General features: G+C 50.2%; 1 protein-coding gene across 1 annotated transcript; it reads left to right on the top strand.

Annotated features, from left to right (window-relative positions):
- The first annotated feature begins 13,269 nt into the window (after window positions 1-13,269).
- On the top strand, window positions 13,270-14,684 carry LOC127330226 (serpin-Z2A-like). Its single transcript, XM_051356508.2, has 2 exons — window positions 13,270-13,665; window positions 13,795-14,684. Exons 1-2 carry the CDS (start codon window positions 13,270-13,272, stop codon window positions 14,638-14,640), a joined length of 1,242 nt encoding a protein of 413 aa, XP_051212468.1. The 3' UTR covers window positions 14,641-14,684.
- Window positions 14,685-23,609: the final 8,925 nt, after the last annotated feature.

Here is a 23,609-nt window from a genome sequence, read left to right on the forward strand (position 1 = left end):
AACTGCAGTAGCAGCAACTACCTGTCATTTAAACCTGCCATGAAGAGCTGTTGCATCCACGGCCAAATAAGGCCTGCAACCGTCCAAAAAGCCTTTCCAGCAAGCTTTGAAACAAACAAAAGCCCTTCTAAAACATTCCTTGTGCATTACCTTCCCGCTTTTCAATTTGTAGGGAACTGTATGCTTGTCTATCGCTACAACACTGCCTAGACTAGCCATCTCCACTTCAGCTTTGAAAGTGTAAAGCAACTGAAAGCTTTCATTCCATGGACCATTGATCTTGTCAAGAGCCATTTCCTTTGCATAGAACATCCTCATGTAAGGTACTTTTATTTTAAACTTCTCAACCACCTTTTTCTGGAGTGTTGTTGGACCAAGTGAAGGAGTTTCTCTCAGCCAATCTAGGATTATATCTGCCAACCACCTAGTCTTCGCTAGCTTTGTTTTCAGCTCTGGCTCTCCCCCTAGAGGTGGACACCTATGGAACTCCTTATTCTTCTTTATCTGAAATATAATGATAAGGGATGTTAATAATAGATAACAAATTTTACACCGTGATCTAAAATACACAACTGGTTGGCGTAGTACCTGAACCAAGCTGCTTCTGTGCATTGTGGATGCATGCAGCCTCCACTTACACCTCATGTATGGGCATTTAACTATGAACCTACCTGGCTCACTTTTAATAACCTCATAATTATTCTTAGAGAGAATGCAATATGTAGTAATTGCATTACGGCAGTCCATCATCGTTTGAAACACGGTGCCTTCTGCAAGCTAAGGATCCTCCTTGTTCCACTCAATTGTTAGCAAGTCATCACCTTCGTAATCGGCTAAAACGAGGTTGTCATTGTTCTCATTCTTCTCTTCATCATCGGTGTCATCAAATCTGGCACCAAAAGCAATATCTTCCATGTATTGATCCTCCATTGCCTGCTTACTGCATCGATCTACCAATTCAGGAAACATCAACTCATCCTCATCATCTTGAGGAGACTGATCCTCAATGTCTGCATCGTCCTCCACATCGACCGTACGAACGATCTGGCTACCACTAGCACTGGGGACAGATGGTGCTGCTGTGGACCTACAAGGAGCGCCGCGGCGCACACTATTAGCAGAGGCAGCAGCAGTAGAGAGACATGATGCCCGACCACCTGATGATGCCCCAGCACCAGAGAGAGATGATGCCCGGCCCCTGTCCACATGGATACCAATTTTACCGAACCCGCAAGAAGCATTCAAAGCAAAAAAGAATTCCCAGATCGTCGTCGGAAATTAGTGGAACAAATCTTCCCTCCGTGTTGTGGAAATATTCGAAATGAACTGCATCGCCAGAGCTCCAGCTGTACTTAGCGTAGATGTTATCTTTCAAATCCCTCAACAAGATGGTGGTTGCAACCACCGCAGGGAAGTAAAACCCATTCTTATAGCGTTTAGAATCACGCGTAAAGCTAGAATCCAGCCTAACCACCAGCCGAAAAGCCAGCGCTGGATCAATCCTATTCGAAAAGCAACGCAGTTAGTTATGCAACAATGATTGGCGCTCAAAAACTGCCTACTGTTAATTCACATAGGCACACGATGCTTACCCAGATGGAATCCATGCGTTGGATCCCTCCGATTCCCAATCTTCTCCGCGGTTGATGGGAAGATTCGGCACATCAGACGGCTGTACAAACTCTACCGCGACAGGGGTAGATCTAGATCTAGTGGAGGCGGAGCCCTCTCCGCCTCCCGGGGCTGGTGGTGGGGGCGGGGGCGGCTCGGCGGCGGACGACGCCATAAGGTAGGAGGGCAGGACGGTGTGGCGGCGGAGGGGCGGTGTGTGAGCTCCTCCAGTCTCGGGCGGAGTGGAAAGCTTTGGGTGAGCTCCTCCACTCAACAGTCAACACAGTTTGAAAGAAACGGTCAATTCAATACCAACGCGGCTCCCTAGCCGTCACCGGTAACGGTCAAGGCCTCTGACCAAACGGCAACCCTCCCGTCTGAGCGTCTGCGACGGGTTTCAAACTAGAGGGAGGGGAAAACTGAGGAAAAGTTAAGCGGCTGGGGAAAACTGAGTACAACTAACGAACCAGGGGCACGAAAATAGAAATCCCAAACAATAACTATTGATGCGTGGTATATATGGTGGCAGTGTCGTGAGGAAAAGCAAGCATGTAGCGCCTGGATCTACTTCAGTGTTTTATATCCTATCCATCACTCTGAACTATAATGCAGCAACACTGATTGTTGTGGGTATATTTTATGGGTATATCAACGGCATGGCTTAGATCCGGCAAACTCGGGTGGCCCACAGATGGTGATGTGGCATGTGGCCCATCGGACGGCCCAGTTGCTGTAGATCCTGAAGGATTAAGTCTAGCCCAGGAACAGGAAGCCGGATCCCAACCGATCTACGAAGGAGGCCGGATCCGTAGAGGCCCATAAGGTATCCGGATCCAGTACGACATAGATGGAAGGCGGATCCTTGACGTACACGGCAAGACATTGTACCGTAGTTAGGAAACTTGTATTCCGGCTAGGACTCTCCATGTAAACCCTAGATCTGTGCGCCTTTATAAGCCGGATCCTGGGAGCCCTAGAGGTACAACCACAACTCATTGTAACAACGCGAAAGCGCCCATATAATTCCACACAAGCAGCAGTAGGCCCTGTCTTCGAGCAGGTGTTCCGAAGCTGGGTAAATCGCGTACCACCGTCCTGAGGACTCTCCGCCCTATGGCCCCTACTTCTTCTCCCCCTCGTGAGGATCCCTCCTCCGAGGTATCGTCGATTAGGCAACGACAGTTGGCGCCCACCGTGGGGCCTACGGCGTCTGGAGGCCAGAACCGGGAGGGTTCTACCTTCGGAGGCATCGGCGACACCATCGCCGTGGGGCGCGTCATGTACGCCGGGAACCTTCCGATCGTCCCTGAGGACGAGTGCTGGATTCCGGCTAAGACAAACCCCGTCAAGCTCTCCATCATCCCGATCGGCGGGATACACATCTTCATCGGCGAGACCGTCGATTCCGACGGGAACACACTGGTAAGTAACGCTGACGCGACCGCCGCTGAGCTGGACGCAGTCGCGAAGATCCGATCTGAGACGCGGGAACTTCCTGAGGAAGATTCCGCCTTAGATCTAGAAAACTCAAAACCCCCCAATCCACCCCTGAGCAGGAAATAAAGATGGAAGACCAATGCAGATCCGCCTGGGTCTCCCAGGTGTTAGAGAAGCAGAGGTATCACTTCGTGCACTTCTTAGCCCATACCGCAGGATCCGCCCCTCTAGAAGACGGAGCTGGCCCCATGTAGGTTGAAGCACCGGAAAACAGCGACGCTCCGGATTAGCAGGAGGCTGTCAGAGAAAGCGACGCTCCGGGAGAAGAATCAATCCTGGGCAACCTAAGCCCAACCTCTGATGATGCCTCCTCCATGGACACGGAAGAGTATGATCGCAAGCTGAAAGAACTCGGAGGTGGTGAACAATCTGAAGTAGAATCCGCCCAGCCTAAGCAGGTTCTCGCAACCTTAGCGGCGCTGGATCAGCAGGAATCAGAAGATGAGCACACCCCCTCCAACCCGAAGCCATCCAATGCTGGATCTCCGCTATCGCGGGAACGACCGCATGAGGAATTCTTGTCGCTAGAAGAAATAGTCGAGCAGGCAAGCATGGATGCAATCGCGCAATCGGACATCCTCAACAAACCTATAACTCCTGACAATGTTGCAGATCCGGAGGCTCTAGAAGCCAAAAGGAAGGAGATGCTGGCCACCGCCAAGAAGTTTGCCAACACCGCAGCCGCGATGCTGGATGAAAGGAAAGAGGTTGCGCACTTCGTGGATAATTTTCTCAAACAAGAGCGCGAGGTTGACGAGTCACTGGAAAAAGTCAAGCAACTCCGCAAGCACTGGGAGGCCAAAGTGAGCGAGGCTCAAAAGGAGGCTGATAGGATCAGGCGAGAAGCTGGAGCTCCCCGCAAGATCACCTTCGCAACGCCCACCAAGCAACAGCCATTCACAACTCCAAAGGATAACATGAAAAAGGCTGCGGAGATCTTGAAAAATAAGGATGAGGAGATCGATATTGACTACATCCGTACGCTCGTTGCCTCAGCAATGAAGCAGAAGAGCAAGGCAGATACTTCGTGCAGGTTGGAATCCGATCTGGATCACTGTATATCTACCGCGCAGAAGGACGCCTACGACAATCAGCATCATGATCACGAATCGCGCACCGGATCCACGGAGCGTAGAAGGAAAACCAGAGAACACCCAAATCCGATCTCTGTGCCGTCAAAGACGCCTCCGTCAGATCCGAAGAAGGGAAAGGATGCAATGTACACTGGTAGGGACAAGTACCGGAACCCGTCACCTCCGCCTAACGGGTACCCGTGTCCTCCACCCCCTCGCCGCCGTAGTCCAGTCGGAAACACTAGGCCTCATGGGGCTGGTGGAATCAATATCCGCGACAACATGCCGCCTCCGAGGAACGGAAACAGGGAGCGTACGCCGGAACCCCGCCGGAAGCCAGAACAACGATCGTGAGCCTGAGCCCAGAAGGAGCCGGAACAGCGATTGCGAGCCCGAGCCCAGGAGGAGTCGGAATGAAGAGCGCGAGCCGGAGCCCCGCCGGAGCCGGAACGACGGAGGTGACCATCACCAAGGAGAAGGTAGCCACCGAAGCCGGAGTGAGCCGCGGGAAGAACGCCGGGAATCCGAGGGCGGAAGCAAAAAATCCTACAGGCCCCCTCGCAGGTCTCCCTCACCACCGCCAAGTGGAGGAGGTGGAGGCGGAGGCGGAGGCCGGAGATCTCGCTCCCGCTCAAGAACCCCTGGCGGCGGCCCACGCGACGCCCGGGAACGCCTCAACGAGTATAGAACAGACTACATCGGCCCAAAGTGCTTCGGCAGGATGATCCGAGAGGAACCAAAGCCAAGGATGAACCTCAAGCTACCCGGAAACTTGAAGCATTATGATGGCAGCGAAAGGCCGAATACCTGGATTGAAGATTACTACAATGCAGTAAGCTTCGCCGGAGGAACCCCTAACATAGCCTGCCGCATGCTCCAGTTGTACCTTGTAGGTCCAGCCCGGATCTGGCTCAGCGACCTCGAGAAGAAGTCAATCTTTTGCTGGTTTGACCTGAAGAACGCCTTCGAGAAGCACTTCAGGGGCACCTACAAAAGTCCTGCCACAACAAGCGACTTACAGGCATGTATCCAGAAGAAGGGTGAAACATCAAGGAGCTTCCTCACCCGATGGTTGCAAACCAGGAACGAGTGCGAGAACGTGGACAATCGCACAGCCATGCACGCCTTCATAGGCAGACTGCAGAGGGGAAGCCTACTACGGCATAAGCTTACCTGCTTGGTCAATGAGAACAAGCTGATTTTGGATGACATGATCAACATCGCCAGCAACCACACCGCTGCCGATGATGACGCAGGCGGAGAACTTGCAGCTACAGCTTTACCCCTGCATCAGCAAAATAAGAACCGTGACAACGGCGGCAACAACAAGCAGAAAACCCCCTCTGAGGACCAGAAGAGCGGAGGATCCGACATGGTCGCCATGGCATTCCAATGCGGAGGTAAGGCGGAAGAGGCCGCGGTCGCGGAGGCGGAGCCGGCAGGGGCCAGCAGCGTGCCGATGAGGTCACTGCTGCCGGAGTGCCGGAACCCGCGCCCCCAAAACCTACGAGGAGTACAGAGACATGCCCTGCCTGGCCCATCTGGATCCGGTTATGGGAAAGTCCACTCACACCAACCGCAATTGCAAATGGGTCAATGATCTCAAATCTGACCCAGAAGCAGGATACAAGCGAGCCCGGAAGCACTGCCCACACGGCAAGGGAGGCAAGGGCAAGAACTGTTGGAGATATGCCCTAGAGGCAATAATAAAGTGGTTATTATTTTATCTTTATGTTTATGATAAATGTTTATATATCATGCTATAATTGTATTAACCGAAACATTAGTACATGTGTGATATGTAGACAAACAAAGAGTCCCTAGTATGCCTCTTAACTAGCTTGTTGATTAATGGATGATTAGTTTCATAATCATGAACATTGGATGTTATTAATAACAAGGTTATGTCATTGTATGAATGATGTAATGGACACACCCAATTAAGCGTAGCATAAGATCTCGTCATTAAGTTATTTGCTATAAGCTTTCGATACATAGTTACCTAGTCCTTATGACCATGAGATCATGTAAATCATTTATACCGGAAAGGTACTTTGATTACACCAAACACCACTGCGTAAATGGGTGGCTATAAAGGTGGGATTAAGTATCCGGAAAGTATGAGTTGAGGCATATGGATCAACAGTGGGATTTGTCCATCCCGATGACGGATAGATATACTCTGGGCCCTCTCGGTGGAATGTCGTCTAATGTCTTGCAAGCATATGAATGAGTTCATAAGAGACCACATACCACGGTACGAGTAAAGAGTACTTGTCAGGAGACGAGGTTGAACAAGGTATAGAGTGATACCGAAGATCAAACCTCGGACAAGTAAAATATCGCGAGACAAAGGGAATTGGTAATATATGTGTATGGTTCATTCGATCACTAAAGTCATCGTTGAATATGTGGGAGCCATTATGGATCTCCAGATCCCGCTATTGGTTATTGGTCGGAGTGAGTACTCAACCATGTCCGCATAGTTCTCGAACCGTAGGGTGACACACTTAAAGTTGGATGTTGAAATGGTAGTTCTTGAATATGGAATGGAGTTGGAATATTTGTTCGGAGTCCCGGATGAGATCCCGGACATCACGAGGAGTTCCGGAATGGTCCGGAGAATAAGATTCATATATAGGATGTCATTTTATGTGAATAAAATGTCGCGGAAGGTTCTATGGAAGGTTCTAGAAGGTTCTAGAAAAGTCCGGAAGAAACCACCAAGGAAGGTGGAGTCCACAAGGGACTCCACCTCCATGGCCGGCCAGCCCTAGTGGGGGTGGAGTCCCAAGTGGACTCCACCATAGGGGGCCGGCCACCCCCCACATGGGAGGTGGGAATCCCACCTTTGGGTGGGAGTCCTAGTTGGGCTAGGTTTGCCCCCTCCTATGGAAGGTTTTGGTTTCGGGTCTTATTCGAAGACTTGGACACCAACACTTGGGATCCACCTATATAATGAGGGGCCAAGGGAGGGGGCCGGCCACCCCAAGACCATAGCTTGGCCGCCCCCCTTGAGTGGCCGGCCACCCCCTCCCAAACCCTAGCTTTGCTCCTCCACTTCATATTTCCCGCGTAGCTTAGCGAAGCTCCGCCGGACTTCTACACCGCCACCGACACCACGCCGTCGTGCTGTCGGATTCAAGAGGAGCTACTACTTCCGCTGCCCGCTGGAACGGGGAGGTGGACGTCGTCTTCATCAACAACCGAACGTGTGACCGAGTACGGAGGTGCTGCCCGTTCGTGGCGCCGGAACCGATCGTGATCAAGATCTTCTACGCGCTTTTGCAAGCGGCAAGTGATCGTCTACCGCAGCAACAAGAGCCTCCTCTTGTAGGCTTTGGAATCTCTTCAAGGGTGAGACTCGATACCCCCTCGTTGCCACCGTCTTCTAGATTGCATCTTGGCTTGGATTGCGTGTTCGCGGTAGGAAAATTTTTGTTTTCTATGCAACGTTATCCTACAAGAACAAGGACAAAGAAGAGGACAGCTCCGAGGCCATGGACGAGGATGATGCTTCGCCGGATCCCAAAGAGGATTCCGCAGCTAACAAATCCAACCCCTTCGGAAAAAAGGGTGTCCGAGCTTACCACACCTTCCTCGGAACTCCAACGGTCCGGGCCAAAAAATCGGCCCTCCGGATCCTCAATGCGACGGTTTCGGCCGTACCTCAGTATGTCAAGTGGTCGGAAAAACCCTGCACATTTGACAGGGCGGATCACCCGGCCATCGTCCCAAAAGAGTGCTACGCCCTGGTTGTAAGTCCCCGCATAGACGGATATGACTTCTCCAAGTGCCTTATGGATGGTGGAGCCAGCCTAAACATCATGTACCTGGAGACTCTGGAGAGGATGAACCTTACCAAGGAACAACTCAAACACAGCACCACTGAATTTCATGGTGTGGTTCCGGGAAAAAAGGCCAACTCCCTCGGGAGCATCAAACATCCCGTGGCCTTCGGCGACGTTAATAATTTCCGCGAAGAGATGATCACGTTTGAGGTTGTGCCATTCAAAAGCTCCTACCACGTAATCTTCGGCAGGCCCACCTACCACAAGTTCCACGCAAGGGCATGCTACATCTACAACAAGCTCAAGATTCCGGGTCATAATGGTATGATTACCGTATCCGGAGACTACAAAAAGGCGCAAGACTGCGAGGAGGGTGAAGCCGCCTTTGCAGAATCCGTCATAACTGGAGAGGAGCTGCAAGGCTACAGAGCCGCGGTGGATCCGAAAGAGATGCATACCACCAAGAAGCAGATCTCCGAACAGAAGAACTCGTTCAAGGCCGCGATAGAAACCAAGCAGATCGACCTCAAGGTAGGCGACAGCTCCAAGCAGGTTTCAGTCGGAGCCGACATGGACCTAAAATAGGAAAGCGCGCTCGTCGAGTTCCTCCATGCTAACATGGATATTTTCGCATGGCAACCTTCTGACATGTCCAGAGTACCAAGGGAACTCGCCGAGCACTACCTCAACATAAATCCGGGAGCAAGATCAGTGAAGCAAGCTATGCGACGCTTTGGAGATAAGAAGCGCCACGCCATAGGGATGGAATTAGCAAAGTTACTAGAGGCAGGTTTTGTAGTAGAAGTTATCCATACTGATTGGGTCGCAAACCCCGTCCTTGTAGCCAAAAAGAATTCTGAAATACTAAGAATGTGCATCGATTACTCCGGCTTGAATAAGCATTGTCCGAAGGATCCGTTCCCCTTGCCGTGCATTGACCAAGTCATTGATTTGATGGCAGGGGCGGAACTTCTGTGTTTTCTTGACGCATATTCCGGGTATCACCAGATCCGGATGAAGAAGTCCGACCAAAAGGCGACCTCGTTCATCACACCCTTCGGCACTTACTGCTATGTCACCATGCCCTTTGGTTTGAAAAATGCAGGTGCCACTTACCAACGTACGATGCAGCGCTGCCTCAGCGACCGAATTGGTCGGAATGTGCACGCCTACGTCGATGACATCGCGATCATGACCCGGAAAGGATCCGACTTGATCAGCAACCTCACGGAAACCTTTGGCAACCTCCGACGGTACAAGATGATGTTGAATCCGCTGAAGTGCGTCTTTGGCGTGCCAGCCGAAAAACTCCTTGGCTTCATTGTGTCTCACAGATCAAGGCAATTCTGTGCATCAAAAGGCCAACTTGTCTCAAAGATGTGCAACGGTTAACTGGTTGCGTCGCCGCAATCAGTAGATTTGTTAGCCGTCTTGGCGAGAAGGCGCTACCTTTATACAAATTGCTGAAGAAATCAGACAAATTTGTCTGGGATGATGCAGCAGACGCAGCACTTCAGGGGTTGAAGGAACTACTCACATCCCCACCTATTTTGGCGGCACCAGCTGAGTCAGAACCAATGTTCCTCTATCTGGAAGCCACCAACAAGGTCGTAAGCTTAGTTATCGTGGTGGAGCGAAAGGAAGAAGGCTACGAGCACGGAGTCTAGAGACCAGTTTACTACATAAGCGAGGTCCTAACAGAATCCAAACAACGCTACCCTCACTTTCAGAAGCTAGTCTATGGAGTTTCCCTAGGCAGCAGGAAGCTGAGGCATTACTTCCAGGAGCACCCCATGACAGTGGTGAGAAAGGCTCCCTTGGCAACCATCATCCACAATTCCGACGCGACAGGGCGCATAGCAAAATGGGGCATCAAATTATCTGCCTTCGATATAAATTACCAAGCTAGAACCGCGATCAAGTCCCAAGTCTTGGCAGATTTTATTGCCGATTGGACGGAAATGCCGGAGGGCGCGCCTGGCCCGGAACCAGAACCATGGATCATGCATTTTGACGGATCCAAGCAACACCAAGGCTCGGGGGCCGGAGTTACCCTGAAGTCACCAACCGGAGAAGAACTGCAGTACGTCTTGCAGATTCACTTTGAAGCTACAAACAACATGGCGGAATACGAGGCTCTACTACACGGACTGCACATCGCTAAGGACTTTGGGTATCAAGCACATCATATGCTGCGGAGATTCCGACCTGGTGGCACAACAAGTAGCCGGAACCTGGAACGCCAGAAATTCCGTCATGGCGGCTTACAGAGACGAAGTTGACGAGATCGCCAAGTGCTTCCTCGGATACGAAGTCAAGTACGTCAGGAGAGACGATAACACAGCAGCAGATATGTTGTCCAAGCTCGGATCCGGCAGGAAACCAATTCCGCCTGGCATTTTCCTGGAGCACCTACGGATACCCTCGGTGAAGGGCGCAAACCCGGAAAACCCAGACATGGCAGTATCTCCGGCTAAGGAAGTGATGGCTATCATTCCGGCCTGGACACAGCCGTTCCTGGACTACCTCACTGATCGAACATCGCCGGAGGACGAGGTCCTCGCACGACAGATCATCAGACGAGCAAGATCCTACACAATCGTTGATGGACAGCTCTACAAACAAAGTGCAAACGGGTATTTCTCAAATGCGTCTCGAATCAAGATGGCTCTGAAATCCTCAGAGAGATCCATGCAGGGGATTGCGGGCATCATGCCGCCCCCAGGTCCCTCGTTGCAAAAGCTTTTCGGCTAGGATTTTACTGGCTCACAGCTAAAGAAGATGCTGAGAAGCTGGTGAAAACTTGTCGAGGTTGTCAGTACTATGCTACTCAACCAAACGCTCCAGCCCAAGAGCTGAAGACCATCCATATTACCTGGCCGTTTGCGGTCTGGGGGCTCGATATGGTTGGAAAGTTAAAAAAATCATCTTGTGGTGGTTTTGAGTACCTCCTGGTCGCTGTTGACAAGTTCAGTAAGTGGATCGAGCAAAGCCAGTGAGAAAAGCCGACAGTGCTACGGCACTAAAATTTGTTTGCAGCCTCGTGACGAGATTCAGCATCCCGCACAGCATAATCACAGACAATGGCACGAACTTCGCACAAGGAGAATTGAAGGATTACTGACGTGGGGATCCGGCTTGATCTCGCATCTGTGGCTCATCCACAGTCTAATGGTCAGGTCGAAAGAGCCAACGGCCTCATACTATCCGGAATTAAACCGCGCCTTGAAGAACCACTGCGACGCCCAGCTGGAGCTTGGGCTGATGAGTTAGACTCTGTTCTATGGAGTTTACGAACTACCCCTAACAGGTCAATCGGATTTACTCCGTTCTTCCTGATATACGGATCCGAAGTTGTGCTCCCCTCCGACATCATCCACGATTCACCGCGAGTCTCCGCCTATAATGAAGAAACTGCTAACGAGGCTCGACAGCTATCCGTGGACCTGATCGAAGAAGCTCGGAATTTAGCTGATCAACGTTGCGCCATTTACTAGCAGAAACTCCGACGCTACCACAGTCGTCAAGTTCGGAACCGCTCGTTTATGGCAGGAGATTTGGTTCTCCGCCTTCGCCAGGTGAAAGACCATAAGTTGCAATCTCCATGGGAAGGACCTTTCGTCATCAGCAAAGTGCTTCACAACGGATCGTACTACCTTGTCGATTTCCGGGAGTTAAAGGATAGACCTGCTAATTGGTACCGGAAACGCAAGCGAGAGGATCCGGATGATATATATGATGAAACAGATCGTCCCTGGAATATAACACAGCTACGTCCTTTCCACACTTAGCAAATTTCCGCATTACATACCTTGTAATATTTATGATACATGATCAATGAAATAAAGCATATGGTTCACTCTTAGAGTCTTTTACCTCCTTTAATTTTTCGTTTTTGGATCGTGTATGTTTTCCGACTAAAACCGTAGAGCTGGATGTTTCTGCCTAGACGTGTATGAAAGTTGTGATTTTTAAAATCGTCCCTTAGGACGTGAGCTTAATTTTTCTGGTGTACAAGTTTTTTGTTGCGAACTCATGGATTCCTAGGAGCGACTTCCGACACCTTACCTGGGGGCTTGTTTCCACGGTTATTGACGGATTGCCATTGGGCTTCGTCGCCGCTGGCGAGCGTTTCCGGCTAAAGGTCTTCCGGCTCGTGGAAGGTCAAGTGAACTAGCCGACAGCAGTACAAAATGAATGTTGATGCAGATCTTTTTTTTTATCCAAGTGGTATGTGTGCAGCAAGCGCAATCATCCGAGATGACCGTGGCCTACCGGTGGCGGGTGGTACTTGGCCCATGAGCAATGTACTCGATCACTTCTGCTCCGGTGCTCCTCCCCTGCAAAAATTCTGGGCGCGTCAAACACAATAACGGTGGAGACCTTTCCATACCTGTTCGTAAGCGGGGGCACGACCGTAATTTCAGTATAGGTTCACCGTTCGTATAACCCTGTATAGGCCCATATGATCCCGATGTGTTGTACCTCGTTTTTGTACGTATCTACGGTCACGTGGGTGTGCCGAAATAGAAAGATCCTATAAAAATCTTACTCATGTGACCTATTTTCTTTTTCTTACGCGACATACACATACTATTAATACAGACGGGTATACATGGGCTGGATATGGGTTTCGACGGACCCAACACACGAGGAAAAAAAAACTATGACCCTTCAACTAGCAGCCCTCGTGCTCGATGCGTCATCAGCGGAGGCTATGGCTCTAAATCTGGTCTGCCGCTTTTGGAAAATATCGGTTGTACTCCTACTATCATAGAATCTCACAGTATGGAGCTCATCAATGGATGTAATGGAGATATTGAGCTGTGGAGTTCATACACTGATTGCTTTCCAATCACTCATGGCATTGGAAACACTTCTTTCTAGCATTGTCCAATAGAGACGAACAAGGTGGCGCGTAACTTAGCTGGACTAGATTTTGTTTCTGATACGGTGTACTATTTTCTTTTCGGAGGGTGATTTTCCTTCAGTTTTAGCTGATGCTTTAAACGATGTATCTTTTTTGAATTTTGAATAAAGTGCGACCCTTATGTTTCAACTTTCAAACAAAAAAACGGAGAAGGACAGAAACTTTTTTTTAGGGGAGAGAAGGGCAGAAACTAATCCGTAAAGTGAGGGGGTATCTTTGCCACGTCTCTCGTAATTGAAAATCATACCGACGTTTTTGTAATAAAACGGAACAAGATTGTATATATAGACATACACAATCTGGACAACATATCCAGCCAGCGCCGAAGCCAAACCTAGCCCTAGGCAAGACCAAGACACCAAGTAAGATGGCGCTCCGGTTTACCGGCCGCGACTCCCTGACGGCGCTCACCTACCGTCTCGCCGAGCAGTTGGCGGTCACCTCCGCGGAGGACCGTGGCAATCTCATCTTCTCTCCGTTGGTAATCTACTCGGCTCTCTCTCTGGTGGCCGCCGGCGCCCGCGGCAGCACCCTGGACGAGCTCCTGGCCGTCCTCGGCGCCAGCTCCAGCGGCGAGCTCGCCGAGAACGTCCTCTTCGTGGCGGAGCACGCGCTCGCCGATCGCTCAACGTCGGGCGGGCCACTCGTCGCGTTCGCGTCCGGTGTGTGGCACGACGCGGGGCGACCACTGGAGCCGGCCTACAAGGAAGCCGTCGTCACGTCGTACAAAGCCGAGATACGCGCCGTCGACTTCCGCAACAAGGTTAGTGTGCATATACGTAGGTCATCACGTACATGTCATTCATGCCCATCGATCGATCGATATTGTCAAGAAAACTTAGTGCATATATAGTAGATCCATAGATTGGAATTAATAGCTCTTAGTACACAGCCGGAGCAATCAAGGAAAGAAATCAACAGATGGGTCGCGGCAGCGACGGGCAAGCTTATCGACTCAATCCTTCCTCCGGGATCGATGGACCAGGACACGGTGGTGGTGCTCGCCAGCGCGATCTACTTCAAGGGCAAGTGGACGAAGCCCTTCGAGAAGAAGAGAACCAAGGTGGAGAGGTTCTACCTCCTAGACGGCGGCGCCGTGAACGCGCCCATGATGAACACGAGGCGGAGCCAGTACATCGCCGTGCACGACGGCTTCAAGGTGCTCAGGCTGCCCTACAGGTCACAGGACCCCAGGTGGCGACGCGGTACTGCGAACGTTCACGAACCTGCGGTACCACTGCCGCGGTACTCCATGTGCGTCTTCCTGCCAGACGCGCACGACGGCCTGTGGGACCTCGTCGACAAGATCGCGTCCAGCCCGAGCTTCCTGCGCGACCACCTGCCGGAAGAGACGGTGGAGGTCGACAAGTTCCGGCTGCCCAAGTTCAAGATCTCCTTCTCCAGGAAGCTGTCCGGCGTCCTCCGGGATATGGGACTTAAGGTCGCGTTTAGCACTAACAACGCTGACCTGTCTGGCATGGTGCCCGATGTCGACGATGGTTCCGGCATGCGGATGCGATTGGCGCTGCAGGAGGTCTTCCACAGGGCGATTCTCGAGGTGAACGAGGAAGGCACGGAGGCGGCTGCGGTCACTGTCTGCCATATGGACGTAGATGAAGCCTGCTTTGAGGACGAGCCACCGGTCGAGTTCGTCGCCGACCATCCATTTGCATTCTTTGTGCTCGAGGAAGTATCCTCAGCGGTCGTCTTCGCGGGGCATGTACTTGATCCTTCATGATCTCCGTTTCTCTTCTATGTTGTGTGCGATCGCGATCGCGTGCAATCCTACTTTTGTTTTGTGATTTGTACAATCGCACAATTGAGTACATTTTACATGCACTCCACTGAAATGCTTTTTGTTTCTTCTGGATATTGATCAGATCGACCTATAATCGTCACCACCTCGAGGTTTGGTCATAACCACCGTTTTGCTAGCCGCATTTCTACTTTGGTTGCGGATATAAATCCACTACTCCCCACGTCTATAAATAGATGTCTAAAATAGTGTCTAGATATATTCAAATTTAGACAAACCTCATATCTATCTACTCTAATTGACATCCGAATTTGGGAATCTAATTGGCTCGGCGATGCTCCTCTGCGCCATACCTTCCCTCTCCTCTTTGCTCACTCCCGACGCAAACAGCGCTCCGTAGCGCAAGTTCTAGATGGCAATAAATGGGTGGCCGATCTCAGACACCGCCTCTCGCTGCCAATCCTAGAGGAATTCCGCCATGCCTGGAGAATGATCAGCCTGGCTCTGATCGAGCTGCGAACAGGCGTTCCAGACTCCATCACATGGATTCTCACGAAGGATGGTCGGTACTCAACAAAATCAGCCTACCGTATTCAGTTTGAGGGCCGCGCGCGCTCGTCGCTGAAGATGGACGTGTGGAGAACCTGGGCGTCTCCAAAACACAAATTCTTCGCTTGGCTTCTATTCCAGGATCGTTTGTGGTGCGCCGACCGCCTTCAACGGCGCGAGTGGCCCAACAATTACTTCTGTCCGCTTTGCATGCGCAACCTCGAGACATCGGTGCATCTGATGATTGAGTGCCCCTTCGCCAAGCAGATTTGGCATTCTTTGGCGGGTTGGGAGCACTGCCAGGGGGTGACCACCGCTTTACAGAGCGAAACTGGCTCCATTTCCGCCTTCAGAGAGAGTTGGATGAGGGCCACACTGGCGGAACACAGGAAGGGTGTGAGCTCGCTGTTAATCCTGACTTGCTAGAGCATCTGACGAGAGCGCAACGCCAGAATTTTCAGGGACAAGGATTGCTCAGTTTCGCAGATTTCTTGTTGCATCAAGGATGAGGCTCAGGAGTGGGCGTTCGCCGGTGCCAAGGCTTTGCGCAAGCTGCTCTGGGAACCTCCTTGAGCCGTTTTGTCCCATTTTTCATCTTATTTCTTTTACATTTTCTTTTCTGATTACTCCTGGCCTTAGGGCACTTTGTAAATTGTCTGCTATCTGCTAATATATGGAGCCAGCTATTGCTGGACCTTTCGAGAAAAAAAAATTTGGAGTAGTATATTTTTCCCAGGTTGCTTAAAAAAACACTAATCGACATTGATATTGCCCGTGTGCCAACTTGCTCACGTAAACTAGGGCCCACTTGTCAGCTCACATTTAAAATTCAGAATGACCAAAATTTGCTCATGTGGATTAGGAGTTGTCGTCTCCTTCATCCCGACTCCAATCAAATCCACCCGCACGTTTCCATGGTGCCCATGCCTCCTCGCCTTCTTCCACCTGTGCAACTCCCAACGGTGGCCAGGTTGACCACAGGTGTCACCATGTCGTCGGTGAAGCGCGACCACGACCGTAGTTGTGTCACCATTGGCCCAATTCACACACGCAGTGCCAAACTTCATGAGCACGGCTGCTATTGTCGGGGCAGAGCATGAGCGGGTGAGAGGTTCTGCAGAAACAAAGAAAGGAAGCGTGGACGAGACCACGACTTGCTAGCTAGGATGGTTGGAGACTATGAGGAGGCACGTCATCAACAGCCTGGACGCAACAAACAACGAACATGCTGCTCGGGTATGCACCTACGTGTTTCCTAGTGGCTCAGGGGGTGGAACAAGACGAAATCGAGCAAGAGGAGGGCGAATCGAGGACTACACGTTTGGCCAGACTTCAAAACGACGAGGGTGATGTCATTATTTCTGGTTGTCCCATCCCAATCTCTCTGGAGGGGGGAGCGGGGTGACGAGGCGTAGCTTATGTGCGGTTTAGTTGGTCCATGGGCGCCTAGTGGCCGTCTTCCCATCGCACTACCAATAACGTCGACCTCTGTGGGGATTTGGGACATGATTGAGGGGCAAGCGGGCGGGGGTCAAGGGGTGGCACCAGCTGGCGGATTGGATTTAGTGCTCTAAGGATTTATAAGCAAGAATAAAAGGTAAGTGAGAAAAATATGTGGGCTGACACGTGGAACCCACTTTCACCTCATCTAATGATCTATTTGTGGTGTCATCAGATCTTAATGTGAGCTGACAAGTCTCTCCAGGTCCACGTCGGCAAATTGGCACTACTAGGTGGGTTTTGTCGGTCAGTTTCCGTGTCAGTTTATGTATAGTGTTTTTTGCGAAAACTACCAAAAAATATGGTAATTTTTTATCAAAACTGGTTTAAAAGGTGGTGGTTTTATGCTAATAACTCTGTTAGCTCGTGGAGGTGATGGGGCAAGTGGAGGTGTACCCAAGGCCTCACTCGAGTCCATGGCGTTCTTCCCGGTGGCAAGACCAAACGAGAAGATGGCATACATCTCATCGTATTTGACGATGGCCGTGTGACATAGGCATCCCAAATGGGCCTGCCGAAGATAGTACCCGGGGTTTACTGAAGGCCCATTACCCGAAGAATATGAAGATTCGGGAGCCCAAGATATTATTAAGGAAGACTAGAGTTGTAATAGGAAGTGTTATTTGTAATCTTACGGGATGAGTTAGAAACCTTCCCGGACTCTGTAACTTGTACGGCACGAATCCCTCGGCTCCGCCTCCTATATAAGGGGGAGTCGAGGGACATAGAAATCATCGAATTATTGTTTACAAACCCTAGTTTCATAATCGTCGAGTACTTTTCGGCTGAAACCTTCGAGATCTACTTGCCCTCTACTTCCAACTAAACCCTAGTCTACAATCCGTAGGCATTGACAAGTTAATACCTTGTCAATTGGCGCCGTCTGTGGGAATTAGAGGCGTCAAGGATCTGGTCTCGATGGCACGTTCAAGATCATCGACTTCATCAACCGCAAAATCATCGACTTCATCAATCGCAAGCAACGCAATGGATCGAGGTAAACAGATCGCTACTGGTCCTGTTGATTTTGTTCCTCACCCGCCCTCCCGTTTGGATGCATATGCGTATCTGGAGGAGCCTATGGAGATGACGATCGGAAGGTTTCACTTTTGCGTCGAGAAAGAGGGATCGTATCGTATCGAAGTTCCGATTTCGTCGGGATCGTAGGCGGTCGATTCCGATTTTTCAAGCTATACATCGTCAACCGAATCAGGAGAGGAAGAAACTTCGTCATCACGCTTCATCAGCACCAGGGCGAGAGAAAAACTCGCCAAGATCTTCAGCGACATGTCGTTTGAGTCATCTGCGGACTCATATATAAGCGATGGCTCAAGCAGTGTCGACAGCTACAACTTCATCGACAAATCTACTACAGTGGGCAAGGTCTTCGCCAATCTTAACGATGGTGTCACCAAACCCAACATAGATCTGAATACAAAGTATCATCAGATTTATGTCATCGGAGAGCCAAGCCATGACCAAGAAGAAACATCTGAGGCTTTCGACGATTTGGGAAATCCATACGTTGAACCCTCTGATTTGCGACGAGGTCTAGGCAATAAATATATCGGGCCACAGCCGCGAGACAGAGTTCGACTCCCGCAAGCAGCATGGGATAGAGCCGCGAGAGCTATGGATGGCTCAGAACCAATGGCCACCACAGCCACGCCAGAGGAGTTACAAGCATATCAATATAGGCTCGCACGAGCTGCAAGGGAATTGGAAAAACAGACAGCTGAGTTAAACAGAAGAAAGGAGGCAGCTTCTGCATCCAGCAGGAGAAGGGCAGAGCTGAGTCGACAATCTAGAACTTCGGGTGATAGCCACAGGGAGGCTCGGAATAGAGCAAGATCGAGGTTACAACACGTACCCGAAGGAGAAAGAAAGCACTTAGTCCAAAACCTCGACATGTCTTTTATGTCGATAGACACGAGAGGAATCATCATCCCTAAGACACCAGAGGCTGGGTATATGGCGACACAAGCTTTTATCCTCGCATCTAAACCACATCCAGGAGATCCAAGGGAAACAATGTACAACATGGCGATAGCAGGAGTTGGAGCTATGGGGACGGCGTTTGTATCAACACCTCCCGAAGGAGCGGCAAGGCAAAATAGTCCACGACCTGCGGCAGCAGCAGCAGCTCCCGAAGGACCAAGTGGAGCAAGGAACACGGCAGCACAAGCAAGAGTCGACAGAGCGCGACAAAGCAGAAGGGAACATCGGCAGTCCCCAGAGTTAAACAACGAGGATATGTGTGGCTTGCCGTGCTTCACGAGGAGAGTTCGAAAAACTCGAGTCCCTTCAGGATTCAAGTTACCCGATAACTTCAAGAAATTCGACGGCCTTCAAGATCCTGAGGATTGGCTAGTGGACTATCTCGAGACAGTGAAGCTTACAGGAGGAACCAGAGCAACAGCTATGCAAAGCATCCAGGTGCATCTGAGTGGAGCCGCACGATCTTGGATAAAGAAACTTCCTCCAGGATCCATCGACAGCTGGGAAAGCTTCGAGGACGTGTTTGTCAAGAACTTCCGGTCCACGTGCAAGAAACCTGCGTCATTAGAGGAGTTGAGAGCATGCCGACAAAAGCCATACGAGCCAATGAGAAAATATATCCAAAGGTGGAACATCATCAAAAACTCGGCAGAAAATATATCTGACGAGAGAGCGATAGATGCGTTTGTCGCAGGAATCAGGCGTGGAGATTTTGTCGAGGACTTGGGGAGGACCAGCCCAAAGACAGTATCCGCGTTAATGGAAATAGCAAACAGATGGGCAGATGGAGAATATGCTGTTCACAACAAACGGCACAGGTCGCCAGAGGAGGACCGCGGTCGAAATTATCAACCGAGGCGACGATTTCCTCGGCAGTACCCGAGCTATGATGCCCCAGGACAAATTTCGGCAGGCTTTCGAGCAAACACCGGAGGAAACAACAGAGATGATTATCAGAGAAGCAATGAGCAGCGAGGCGACAATAGAGATGACTCTCGAAACAACAGGCAAAATAGCGGTCCTAGGTTCCCGAGGCCTTTCGTGTCTCCTGAAGAGATGATGAATGGGCCGTGTCAGATGCACTTTTTCCTCGATAGCAACGGGAAAAGACAGTCAGGACATCTGCAGAAAGATTGTCGCAATTTCCAGGCAATGTTAAGGTGGGCAGAGCATGCTAACGCTCGAGCAGCACAGAGAAATCCTCGAGAACCCAGGAGCGAGATTCACTTGCCACCCCCTCCCGCGATTACGGAAGACAATCGACATCAGCTCAGAATAGCGGCAGCACCTCCACCACCGCCTTACGTTGATCCTAACTCCAACGGAGCGGTGTTGATGATTCAGAAGGGAAGGCCATCCAACAGAGCTCAGAAATTAATCTCGCGACAGGTGTTCATGGCAGAAAAAATGCCTCCACCAACAGTCGAGTATCTTAATTGGTCAGGGCAAGACATTGGCTTTACCATAGCAGATCACCCGCAGCAAGTTCCTCGACCAGGGCAGTCAGCACTTATCCTACCAGCAGTTATTGCGGGATTCGATGATTCTCGAGTGTTCATAGATGGCGGCAGCAGCTTAAACCTTATGTATGCAGATACATTGAGGAAGATGAACATATCATTAGCAAACCTGAAGCCAACAGACACAAGGTTCCATGGTATCACACCAGAGAAACCAAGTTATCCACTGGGGAAGATTAATCTCGACGTACAGTTCAGAACCCGAGAGAATTATAGAATCGAGAAGTTGGAGTTTGAAGTTGTGGATTTTCCGTCGCAGTATCATGCTCTGTTGGGACGACCAGCATATGCTAGATTTATGGCGGTACCACATTATACATACCTGTTGTGGAGGATGCCTGGACCTAAGGGACCAATCACAGTCAAAGGAAGCTTCGCCTTAGCCGATAAGTGCGATAAGGATTTTCATCGGTTATCAGAAACTTTCGGGATGCAAGCTGAGTATTTGGCGTCAAGGAGTATGACTGACTACGACGTGCTGCCAGACGTTGGAAGGCCAAATAAAGAATCAACTTTCAATACCGAGAAAAATTCTAAGGAGGTGCAGATTCACCCGACAGACCCGAAAAAGACGACGTCCATCGCAAACGACATGGACCTCGCATAGGAAAGCGCGCTCGTCGAGTTCCTCCGTGAGAACTGGAAAATCTTCACATAGTGTCCAGCTGACATGCCAGGAGTACCCAGGGAACTTGCCGAGCACCACCTAAACTTGGATCCACTAGCAAGACCAATCAAACAACCTTTACGGTGTTTTTCGGAACCAAACCGCAAGGCTATGCTGTCAGAAATCGATCGACTACGAGAAGCTGGTTTTATCAAGGAGCTGCACACAGAGGCCACATGGGTAGCAAATCCTGTGTTGGTGCCGAAGAAAAACACTAAGGTCCTTCGCATGTGCGTCGACTTTACGTGCCTCAATAAACATTGTCCAAAGGATCACTTTCCCCTCCCGAGGATCGATCAAATTATCGACTCCACGGCTGGATGTGAACGTCTTTCCTTCCTGGACGCATATTCTGGTTATAACCAGATCAGATTGAAAGAAGAAGATGAAGTAAAGACAGCGTTCATCACACCTTATGGCGTGTTTTGCTACAGAACAATGCCCTTTGGTCTGAAAAACGTGGGAGCAACATATCAGAGGATGATGCAGAAGTGTTTGGCGACACAGATTGGGAAAAACGTGCAAGTATACATCGACGATGTCATCATAACGTCAAAAAAAGGGGCGACGCTGATCGAGGATCTCAAGGAAACCTTTGACAACCTCGACAAATTCTGCCTCAAGCTGAACCCGACGAAGTGTTCTTTCGGCGTCCCAGCAGGAGAACTTCTGGGGTTTCTAGTTTCAGCAAGAGGGATTGAAGCAAATCCCGACAAAATACAAGCTATCGTAACAATGAGGAAGCCAACGAAGTTGAAAGAAATACAGCAGCTAACTGGGCGAGTCGCAGCTTTGAGCAGATTCGTCGCCAGGCTGGGAGAAAAAGCGTTACCATTTTACGCTCTGATAAAGCAAGGAGAGAAATTCCAGTGGAACGAAGAGGCCGACAGAGCTTTCGAGGATCTGAAGCGCACAATCTCGACACCACCAATCTTGGTGGCGCCGAAGGAAAAGGAACCTCTCCTGCTGTACATTGCAGCCACACCCCAAGTGGTTAGCACGGTGCTAGTTGTTGAAAGAGAAGAAGAAGGAAAACTCCATGGAGTGCAAAGGCCGGTATATTTCATCAGTGAAGTTTTATCGCCTTCCAAACAGCGGTACCCGCAGTACCAGAAACTAGCATATGGAGTAATTGCAACGGCAAGGAAGTTGCGCCACTATTTTTCGGCACACCCGATAATAGTAGTCAACGAAGCACCTCTTTCAAATATACTGAACAATCCAGAAGCTACAGGGCGTGTCTCCCTTTGGGGAATAGAACTTTCCCCTCGGGACATCACGTATGAAAAAAGAAAGGCAATCAAGTCGCAAGTTCTGCCAGATTTCATTGCAGAGTGGATGGAGCTGCAAAACACGGGACCCCCAGATTTGTCGAGAACTTGGACCATGAACTTCGATGGGTCCAAGAGAGTAGAAGGAGCTGGCGCAGGAGTGGTACTTATATCACCTGAAGGCGACAAGTTAAAATACGTCCTCCGGATGACGTTCCCTAACGCATCCAACAATGAAGCAGAATATGAAGCCCTCATACACGGGATGAAGATGGCGAAAGCTTGTGGTGCAACTCGATTAAAAATCTTTGGCGACTCACAATTGGTGGCTCAGCAAGTTATGAACCAATGTGACGCAGTCAATGATAGCATGATGGCATACAAGGAGGTGTACAATGAGCTCGAGAAGCTGTTTGATGGATGCGAGGTAAATCACATCAGTAGATTAAGCAATGATGAAGCCGACGTTCTCGCAAACATCGGGTCGCAGTGCCTCCCAATCCCGCCAGGAGTATTTTGGGAAGAAATAGCGGAGAGATCCACGAAGCCGAAAAAGGTGCAGAAAAAAGCAAAGGAAGAAAAAACTTCGGCGCCCCTCAAAGAAACCACGGAGGACGAAGAGGACCAAGAGCTTGTGATGATGGTAGAAGTTCCTTGGATGCAAGCATATATATCATATATCCTGAGGAAAGAAATACCCGACGATCCAGTTGAGACAAGGCGAGTTATTCGACGATCCAAAGCTTTCACAGTGGTCAAAGGGGAGTTATACAAGCGAAGTATTTCAGGCGTCTTGCAAAGGTGTGTCACACCCGAAGAAGGAAGAATAATTCTGAAGGATGTACACGAAGGAATATGTGGCCACCACGCAAGTAGTCGAGCCATTGCAGCCAAAGTTTTTCGGGCAGGATTTTATTGGTTGACAGCAATCGAGGATGCCAAGGAAATAGTACGAACCTGCGACGCGTGCCAAAGATTTGCCGCAAAACCTCACTCTCCAGCGGCAGAATTAACACAAATACCATTGTCGTGGCCCTTTGCCCAATGGGGACTTGATATGGTGGGCAAGTTGCACAAAGCTTCGCCAGGAGGATATGAGTACCTGCTGGTCGCTGTCGACAAATTCACCAAGTGGGTAGAAGCGAAGCCAATAAATTCACCAGATGCAGCGTCGGCAATAAAGTTTGTGAAAGGCCTCATTTTTCGGTTTGGAGTGCCTCATAGCATTGTTACAGATAACGGTTCAAACTTTACGTCCAAGGAATTCAAGGAGTACTGCGCAGAAGTAGGCATTAAATTGCACTTTGCGTCAGTTGGGCACCCGCAAACCAATGGCCAAGTCGAGAAAGCCAATGGCATCATCTGCAACGGCATCAAAAAGCGCCTGCTAGGACCGCTTGAAAAAGCTCGACATACCTAGCCAGAGGAATTGCCAAGTGTTTTGTG

The sequence above is a fragment of the Lolium perenne genome, chromosome 2, assembly GCF_019359855.2.
Source record: "Lolium perenne isolate Kyuss_39 chromosome 2, Kyuss_2.0, whole genome shotgun sequence".
NCBI classification, from domain to species: Eukaryota; Viridiplantae; Streptophyta; class Magnoliopsida; order Poales; family Poaceae; genus Lolium; species Lolium perenne.

Coding starts and splice junctions, on each gene's coding strand:
- LOC127330226 (XM_051356508.2), top strand. CDS start 13,270: ATGGCGCTCCGGTTTACCGGCCGCGACTCCCTGACGGCGCTCACCTAC. Junction 13,666..13,794: donor CCGTCGACTTCCGCAACAAG/GTTAGTGTGCAT, acceptor CTTAGTACACAG/CCGGAGCAATCAAGGAAAGA.